General features: G+C 40.9%; 1 protein-coding gene across 1 annotated transcript in view; it reads left to right on the top strand.

Annotated features, from left to right (window-relative positions):
* LOC116480610 (carcinoembryonic antigen-related cell adhesion molecule 1-like) overlaps window positions 1-3,110 on the top strand; it is a 1,172,951-nt gene extending 1,169,841 nt beyond the window's left edge. The window contains 2 exon segments of the mRNA XM_032172760.1: window positions 1,943-2,221; window positions 2,611-3,110. Of these exon segments, the coding sequence (XP_032028651.1) occupies window positions 1,943-2,221; window positions 2,611-3,110 (779 nt within the window).
* The last annotated feature ends 7,022 nt before the right edge of the window (window positions 3,111-10,132 follow it).

Raw genomic sequence — 10,132 nt, 5'->3', positions numbered from 1 at the left:
GGATCCCTGGAGCATTGGCAATATGTTTTCCAGTGCAGTCTATCTAGCTATCAGGGAAGAGCCACCTGCCCTCTGCAAAGGGAGAGGGAAAATCAAAAACCCAGGACAGTGAATATGTTTCTGCCCCAAAACCACCAGCTTTTGCCTGTCCCCTTCACTCTTTCTAGATCATTCTTTAGACTATACACTAACAATGAACAATCTGAAAGGAAATTAAGGAAAGAATTTCAATTCACATTAACATCAAAAGGAATAAAATATTTTGGAATAAGTTTAACCAAAAAGGTCAAATGATTATACCCTGAAAACTGCAAAACATTCCTGAAAGAAATTAAAGACGATATCAATATATGGAAAGACATTTAATTTTCATGGATTGGAAGAATCAACATTGTTAGAAAGACAATACTACCCAATGTGAGTTGCAGATTCAATGCAACCCCTACCAGAATCCCAGTAACATTTTTTGCAGAATTAGAAATCTCTGTCCGAAATCTGACATCACGGGCTCTCACTAATGACTGCCACAACAGAAACAGTGAGAAAAAGATGCAACCATGAAAAGGTGGAAAGTTCTGATGACACAGAAAATAACAATCAGCCTTTCTCACATCCCAAAGCATTCAAAAATATACGAGTGCAGCATGGCCAGTATGGAACATTTTAGATTTTGAATGTTTCAGATTTGGGATGCTAAACCAGTAAGTATATGAAAAATATTTCAGAATCAAAAAATGTCAGAAATCCAAAACACTATTTGTCCTAAGTCTTATGCAGAAGAAATACTCAATCTGTGTGAACTATAGGCATCAAGCTGTACAGCAGATCTCTAGAACCTCCCCACCTTGCATACCTGAAACTGCACAGCCATGAACAACTTCTGATTCTCCCCACTCCCAGCTCCTGGGAACCAGCAGTCTCTTCTCATATTCACTCTGGAATCCACTTACATGAGGTCCCTAGAGTAGTCGAACACATGGAATCAGAGAGTAGAATGTCCAGTGAAAGAAAATATTTGCAAGACTTCTCTCCAAGTTTGTCTCATATCCATCAAACACACATGGCCCATGAGGATCAGATTTCCAGCAGTTCATTCCCACCCTTTCCACTAGTCAGTTCTGCATTTGCAAATGTCCACATGTATTTCTGGAAAGATCCACATGGTCCTAACTTGCCCACTGCAGAAGGAGAGGAAACTTAAAGAACCCAGGACAGGGAACATGGTTCTGCTCCAAAGCCACCAGTTCTTGCCTGTCCCCTTCACTCTTTCTAGATCATTCCTTGCATTCTGTTCTATCTTTAGAAGGCACTGGTTCAAATAAGTCCTCATGAAACACCTGCAAAAAACTGCCCCACCTTGTGCCTCCACTGCCTGATGACAGAACTGACCTCCAGGCTTGACTCTGGTCTCCCCTGTGTTATTTCTGCTGAAACACCCAGTCCCAGGCCTGGCTGCTCAGTATCTTCAGGGTTTCAGGACAATGGGAAGTCCCATTATAACTCATCTCTAGAATGTCCTTGGAAATGGAAGCTGCAGAGAAATCACATCTAGGGGGGAAAAGTAGGATGGAATTTGGAAGGGGCCCAGCAGTTGCACATTCCTGGTAAGGAACCCAAGGAGAGCCAGCCAGTCAACTGATTAGGGAGTTACTGGGAGGGGTACCAGGGGCTGTGACTCCCACTGACGTGTCTGTCCATGACCCAACACTGCTTCTCAATTGACACTTGAGAAAGTCTGTGCTTCCCTAAGACAGAGCAGACGGCCTCACAGTCTTTGAGCCCTTAGATCATCATGCATCTGTCTTGTGACACATGCAACAGCTATTGGCTTTCAAGGACTTCGGTGGGCTGAGAGGTGGGAGATGTCAACTCTGATTGAAGGATGCCTGTGGAGGAATCAAAGGTGCCACACAGGACAATCTTCTCTCTGTTATCCACACAGCGAAGCTGCCCAAGCCCTACATCACCATCAACAACTTATACCCCAGGGAGAATAAGGATGTCTTATCCTTCACCTGCGAACCTAAGAGTAAGAACTACACCTACAGGTGGTGGATAAATGGTCAGAGCCTCCCAGTCAATCCCAGGGTAAAGCAACCCATTGAAAACAGGATCCTCATTCTACCCAGTGTCATGAGAAATGAAACAGGACCCTATGAATGTGAAATATGGGAACGAGATGGTGGCATCCGCAGTAACCCAGTCACCCTGAATGTCCTCTGTGAGTATCTTTTGTTCCTCTGTGGGCCAGGACACAAGCTTAAATCCAAACGACCAGAGGCCAGGCCTCTCAGTTTCCTCCGTTCCAAGCATAGACATCTTTACTTCTGGACATCTGAGCTGGCCATGACTCCCTGCCCTGGGTTGGCACAGCCTTAACCAAGAATATAAGGGGAGGGGACGTTCTTGTCATGGGAGACTTGTGGCCCACAGCTTGTGATGGGAGAAACAGGTGAAGACCTCAGGCTTCGGCTCAGTGAACATAGAGGGGGTTTGGCTGGGACTTGAGGGTGTGTCTTGGCTCAGACGGTCACTGTGTCCCTTTAAGAGACCAGGAGCATCCCCTTCCCGTGGATGACATCACCTGTGGCTTTATTCTTTTTGCTCCAGATGGTCCAGACCTCCCCAGCATTTACCCTTCATTCGCCCATTACCGTTCAGGAGAAAACCTCTACTTGTCCTGCTTCGCGGACTCTAACCCACCGGCAGAATATTCTTGGACAATTAATGGGAAGTTTCTGCTATCAGGACAAAAGCTCTTTATCCCCCAAATTACTACAAAGCATAGCGGGCTCTATGCTTGCTCTGTTCGTAACTCAGCCACTGGCAAGGAAAGCTCCAGATCCATAACAGTCAAAGTCTCTGGTAAGTGGATCCCAGCATCCTTGGCAATAGGGTTTTAGGTGGAGTCTATCTGGCTTTCAGAGAAGAGTCAGGAAAACATTCTTATTCCCAGCCTGTGTCCCATGGGCACAAGCAAATCCCAAGTTCTCCTCCTGAACCCTCCCAATTTGTCTCTACAGACTCTCTTCTCCTTGTTTTTCTGTTTTCTCATGGCTGACTTTGTGTCTGGCCTGAGAAAGTTAGGGAGGGGGCTTTATCAGCCCTGAGCCCTATGTAGTAGATTCTCGCTGTCACCAACACATCCCCTTCTGCCACGTCTTTGTTTGCTTGTACCTATTAAATGAGCTACAAAGAACATCTGAGGCACTGAAACAAGCTCACGCTTTTCCCACAAATGAGAGGAGGAAGCCCCTTGGGTGAGGGAGGAGCAGCTCAGACTCTGCTTCCTGCTCTGCTCCGGGCTCCTCTGGTGACTGGCCCTGCCTGACTCCACCTTGGGTGGGACCAGCATGTGTGGAGAAAGAGCCCTGGTGGCCTGTCCTGAATTTGGCTAAATCGAGCTGCCAATTGAAGAGAAGCCTCCCCCGGGCCAGGCTGCAGGGAAATGAGAAGAGAGGGAGCCTCAGGGCAGACTCCGGAGCTGCATCCTGGCTCTGAAGTCACCGGCTGTATGAGGCTGTGGGCACAGCACGTGGGAATCCCTACAGAGGACAGTGACAGATGCAGAGCTGGAGAAATAAGGAGATTCACCCCTGGGGCTCTGCATGGCAGGAAAGGGGCAGTGCCAAAAAGTGTGTAATTATAGAGAGGGCAAGACTACCAGACACTTTATATAGATCTCATATAAGACTTACCATTAACTATTTCTAAGTGTGCAATTTGGTGTTGTGTAACCATCACACTATCCATTTCCAGAACTTTTTCCTCTTACCATATTAAACCTCTGTACTCAATAAACAGTAACTCTCACTCTTTCTTCCCCTAACCCTTAGCACCCACCATTCTACTTTCTGTCTCTACATAACTGGCTATTCTAACTATCTTTTATAAATGGAATTATATAATAATTATCCGTTTGTGTGTGGCTTATTTCAGTTAGCATACTATCTTCAAGGTTCATCCATTTTGCACGATGTATTGGAATTTTATTCATTGTTAAGGTTGAATAACATTTCAATGTATAGATACACCTCATTTGCCTACCCACTTCTCTTTCAATGGACTTTTCAGTTGTTTCCATTTTATGGCTATTGTGAGTAATGCTTCTCTGAACATCAGTGTACAAATATTTGTTCAAATTTCTTTCAGTTCTATGGGGAGTATGTCCAGAAGTGGAATCGCTGGATCAAATGGCAATTTGTTGTTTAATTTTTTGAGAAACAGCCACAGCACTTTTTACAGTGGCTATAACGTTTCCCATTCCCATCAGCAATGCACTAGAGCTCCACTTTTTCCATCTACTTGAAAACACCTGTTGTTTTTTGTTGCTGCCATTGTTGTTGTTTATCAAAGCCATCCTAAAGTGTGTGCGGTGGTGTAACATTGTGGTTTTGATTTGCATATCTCTAAGTATTCGTGACGCTGAGGAACTTTGCGTGAGCTTATTGGATATTTGTATATCTTCCTTGGTGAAAACTCTATTTTAATCCTTTGTTCATTTTGCAATTGGGTTTTTGGATGTTTGCTGTTGTTGACTTGCAGCTTTTCATGTATTCTGGAAGTTAATTTCTTATCACACATATAATTTGTAAATATTTGTATCATTTCATGGGTTGCCTTTTTAATTTCTTGATAATGTTCTTTGATACGTAAAACATTTTGATTTTTATGAAGTCCATTTTATCCATTTTATTTGTTGCCTATGCTTTTGTTGTTACAACCAAGAAATCATTCTGAAATCCAGTATCATGAAGCTTTTCTTCTAAGAGTTGTATAGTTTTTGCTCTTATATTTAGATCTTTGATCCATTGTGGGTTAATTTTTTACATGCTGTTAGGTAAAGGTTCCACTCTTCTTGCCCTTGGATATCCAGCTTTCCCAATATCATTTGGTGAGAACACTGTCCCTTCCCCACTGAACGATCTTGGCACACTCAATGAAAATCATTTGGCCATATATGCAAGCATTTCTTCCTGGGCTATTATATTTCACTAATTTCTATGTCCTCCTTTATGCCAGTACCACACTGTATTGATTACTGGGGCTTTGTAGTAAATGCTGAAATCAGGAAGCGTGAGTCCTCCAGCTTCATTCTTCCTCTTCAAAGCTGTGTGTCTATTTAGAGTCATGAGATTCAATATAAATTTTAGGACAGATTTTTCTTTTTCTGCAAAAATGTCACTGAGATTCTGATAGGAATTGTATTGAATCTGCAGCTCACTTTGGGTGGCACTGTCCTCCTAACAATATTGAGTCTTCCAATTCACGAAAACAAAATATATCTTTCAATTTATTGATGTCATAGTTCATTTCTTTCAGCAGTATTTTGTGGATTTCGGGTATAATTATTTCACCTGTTTGCTTAAACTTATTCCTAAATATTTTATTCTTTTTGATGTTAATATAAATTGAAATCTTTTTTTCTTACTTTCCCTTCAGATTTTTCATGGTTAGTGTGTTGAAATACAACTGATGTTTGAATGTTGATTTTGTATTGTGCAACGTTGCTGAATTTATTTCTTAATTCTAATAAGTTTGTTCCATCTTTAGGATTTTCTACATATAAGTTCAAGTTATCAGTAAACAGAAATAATTTTACTCCTTCCTTCCAATTTGAATGTCTTTTTATAAACTCTTGCCTAATTTTTCTGACTAGACCTTTCAATACTATGTTGAATAAAAGAGTCAAAAGCAGGCATCCTTGTCTTCTTCCTGCTCATACAGGGAAAGCTTTCAGTCTTTCTCCATAGAGTATGATGTTAGCATTGGGTTTTTCACATATTGCCTTTATGTTGAGGTGGTTTCCCTCCAATCTTAGAATGTTTTTATTATGAAAAAATATTGAATTTCATCAAATGCTTTTATTGATTCAATCTTATTACTGATTATAGTTCTATTCATATTTTTGTGTGTTTCTAGGAGTTTGTCTACTTCATCTAGGTTATCCAATTTATTGGCATACAATTATTTATAGTACTTTTGTAATCAATATTTTATTAGAATTGGTAGTAATCTCTTCATGCTTCATTTCTCTTTTTTTTTGAAGAGGGAGAGACAGAGTCTCACTCTGCCGGCCAGCCCAGGATGGAATTCAGTGGTGTGATTATGGCTCACTGCAGCCTCAACTTCCTGGGCTCAAGCAATTCTCCTTCTTCAGCCTCCCAAGATGCTAGGATTACAGGTGCATGCCACCATGGCAAGCTAATTTGTTTTTTTGTTTTTTTTTTGTAGAGACAGGGTCCACTCAGGTTACCTATGCTGGTCCAAACACCTAGTTTCAAGAAATCCTTCTGTTGTGACCTCCAAAAGTGCTAGGATTAAAACGTGACCCACCACGCTTGGAGTCCATTTTCATTTCTGATTTTAGTAATTTTAACTTTTCTCTTCTTTTCTTAGTCAATCTAGTTAATGGTTGTCAATTTTGTTGATTTTATTTTGAAGAATCAACTATTGGTTCATTAATTTTGTTTCTTTCCATTCTCCATTTTATTTATATCTACTCTAATCCTTATTATTTCCCTCATGCACTGTGCTTGGGTTTAGTTTATTCTTCTTTCATATCCTGAAGTATTAAAGTAGGTTGTTCACCTGAGATCTTTCTTCTTTCTTAATGTGAGAGTTTACAGTTATACATTTCTTGCACAAGACTCAACTTCTCTGAACCTCTGATTCCTCACCTGAAAATTGCAATGAGAGTGCTTTCTTCATACCATTCTTTAAAGGTTTAATGCAGTCAATGAAACAAGATGCCACACACAGAGGAACCAATGTCAGCTGCTATATTACTACCATCATCATTAGCCTTGAGGTCAAATAGTCCTAGAATCAAATCTCAGATCCACCTGTCACTAGCCATATGACACCAGGAAAGTTTTTACACTGCTCTAAGCTTCTGTCTTTTCATCGGCAAAATGGAAATAATGTCTACCTGACAGGGTTATTGTGTGGATTAAGTGAGATACAGGTAAAGTATTTAGCACAGGGCCTGGCACATAGGAAGTGCCCCTCAACAGTACCTACCTTTTTCCATATGTATATGGAAAAATAGGTAACACATAAAACACGAGGACATGGTTACTGACTGCTTGTGGGAGAGAAAGAAAAAACGCTGAGTGCAAAGAATCAAGCCTGGTATGTTAGTTTTTACCAACTGAGATGCATCCAAGATGGGATTAGACATATAAGATAATTGATCAGGGAAGACACCTGTGAGGGAATGTGGGACACGCATGAAGGGAGCATGGGAGAACCCACAGACCACTATACAGAGCTAATTCCTGTGAAAAAGAAAGAGAAAGAAGTTTTAGGTACCAATGCAGTTCTAAGAGATTTTGCAAGGCTGATGGGGAGTCCTCCAACCAGTCACCCATTAGAGTTAAAGAGAGCCTCAGAGAACTAGGCTTGCTTTCACGCCCTTGCTGGGAGCCTGTGGGAAAGAAGCTTTCTGTGCAAAGGAGGTGGTGAATTTGAAATGCACTGATGTGGGCCTTCTGTCAATCAGTTCCCTGCCATGGAGACCTGGCAGGGTCTCATTCATGGCTGCCACAACAGAGACACTGAGAAAAAGATGCAACCATGAAAAGGTGCAAAGGTGGCAAGTTCTAATGACATAGAAAATAGCAATCAGCCTTTCTCACATCCGAAAACCTTCCAAAATATCTGACTGCAGTAGAGAATTGACAGAGGACTGATCACCAACCTAGAAACATGGTGGGAGGGAAAAATACTGCAAGAATATCATCATCTCCCATCAATTTTCCAACAGAAACAATGTAGTCCTTGAAGAAACAATTCTAGAGTACCTCATGTTACATGCTTGTTCCTGAGGCTCCCCCATGTGAAATAACATCACCTTGATTCCTTCTTTTCTTTTCTTTCCGTGACAGCTCCTTCAGGAACAGGACGTCTTCCTGGCCATAATCCATTAGAGCAGCCGTGATGTCATTTCTGTATTTCAGGAAGACTGGCAGGTATGATGGCCTTTTCTCTTATCCTGGTTCCTGCAGGGCTGACTGCCATGCTTGGGAGAGGGAAAAGTCTTATTTGCCTGTATCTGGGACTAGATCTCCTCCTTCCTCCGCTAAAATCCTGTTTCTCAGCCCTAATTCCTGCAGTTCCCTTTCTCCCTGGCCTTTGTGCTCCCTGTACCCCACTGTCTTTTAGACATAATTATCTCCAGCCTCTGCTCATTTGTTTCTCAGATTCAAATGAGAAACACAATTTCACATGGTGAAACCCTCTTCCTTATTTTTAACATGTCTCAATAGTGTAATTCTCTCCATTCCCATAAAGCTCAACCACTTTTCAAAGTATTGCTTGACTTCTTGTCTCCAGACTTTGAAACATTCCTTGCACATGACTGCCTCATTACCTTTCTAAAATCTAGTTAATTCACTTAATCAAGAATCTCCAGGGGTCTGCTCTAGCCTGTTTGATAAGTTCACATTTCTTCTATTTACTAAGCCTTCTCACTTCCTTTACCTCTACTTTCTAGTATAATTCCTCCATCCTAATTAGAACTGTCTTCCTACACATCCCTGCCCCTTCACCCATATAGACATAAAATTCTTAGTTCCAATGTTATATCTAAAAACAGAGTGAAATCTTCTCCACCATCTGCACTGCAGACTTAACCACACCCTTCGTCAGAAGCAACATCTGACCTCAAGGAGAACAAAGACTTTAGGATTAACATGTGAACCTGAGACTTAGAACACAACCTATGTGTGGTTGAGATTTTTTTCTGATGACCAGTTCATGTGTTCAAAAAAGATACAGAAATGGAGAAGGCAAGGTCCCTACCCCAGGAGACATAAAGCCTAAGACAGGAAATGAGAGCTGAAAATATTCATGATACCAAAATAGAAAAAATTGAATGCCACAAGAAATCAGAGAAATCTGATGGGAAATAGAGCTACACATTGGAATCACTGGAAAACATTTTTAAAAGTGATGCTCAAGCCCCACCCATTAGTTCCAGTTTAAAGGTCTGGAGAGGGACCCAGGCATTGGTAATTTTTAAGTCTTCCCTGACACTACTAACATGTAACAAGGATGGAGAACTCTTGTTGTAATAGGTAGAACTTAAAACTAAATCAATGATTTTCAGCTGGAAGTACTGGAATTACCTAAGGACCTTTTTCAACATACATAAGATTATACTTTTTTGGCCCTATTTATGAATGGGCTACACCAAGAACTCAGTAATCCAGTTGGGAAACAGAAGCTGAATGGAAAAGCCACCTTATTTGATATGTTAAATTATATAGAAATCACTTCAAATAAGTGATAAGTGATGCTAAACCTTCTCTAAATAATATTTATGGGAATGTTAATAATATGAGTATTCTAGGCTGGACACGATGGCTCAGGCCTGTAATCCCAGCACTTTGGGGGGTCGAGGTGGGCAGATCATTAGGTCAGGAGATCAAGGTCATCCTGGCTAACACGGTGAAACCCCATCTCTACTAAAAAGGCAAAAACAAAATTAGCTGGGCTTGGTGGCAGGCACCTGTAGTCCCAGCTACTCAGGAGGCTGAGGCAGGAGAATGGCATGAACCCGGGAGGGGGAGCTTGCGGTGAACTGAGTTCGCACCACTGCACTCCAGCCTGGGTGACAGAGTGAGACTCCGTCTCAAAAAAAGTTTTTTTTAAATGAGTATTCTAAAAATTATATGAAATTCTGGAAATCATGTATGTTATCATAGTGTCATATGCCACAGAAGTAACTAGATTTCTATGTGAGCTGTGTCTTTACCACACTAAACTCTCATTAGATTTTTAACCATAGTCATTTTAAATCTTTGTCCTTCCCAGACAGTTGCTTTGATTCTTCCTCAAGTATTTACAATCAGCTACAGTCCAAAATTGCTTTTTCTTCAAGGGGATTTATGGAAAAGACTCTGACAAGGACTCTTGAATACAAGTTTCGGATAACTTCAAGATCACACCACTGGACTAAGAACTTTCAAAATTTTAATGAACAGGCTGATACCTTCATGAAATTCAAAACAAAGAAGAAAAAAACTCAATGTTATTGGACTAAATAATCAAAAGGATAATGTCCTCATAATTTTCTATTTGAAAATGTGCTGATTCTTTGAATGTTTTATTCTCCAGACTTATTAAC

Source organism: Hylobates moloch, unplaced genomic scaffold (genome assembly GCF_009828535.3).
Source record: "Hylobates moloch isolate HMO894 unplaced genomic scaffold, HMol_V3 SCAFFOLD_13, whole genome shotgun sequence".
NCBI lineage: Eukaryota > Metazoa > Chordata > Mammalia > Primates > Hylobatidae > Hylobates > Hylobates moloch.
Note: the sequence above shows the minus strand (reverse complement) of the source record. Positions and strands in the feature narration are given on the sequence as shown.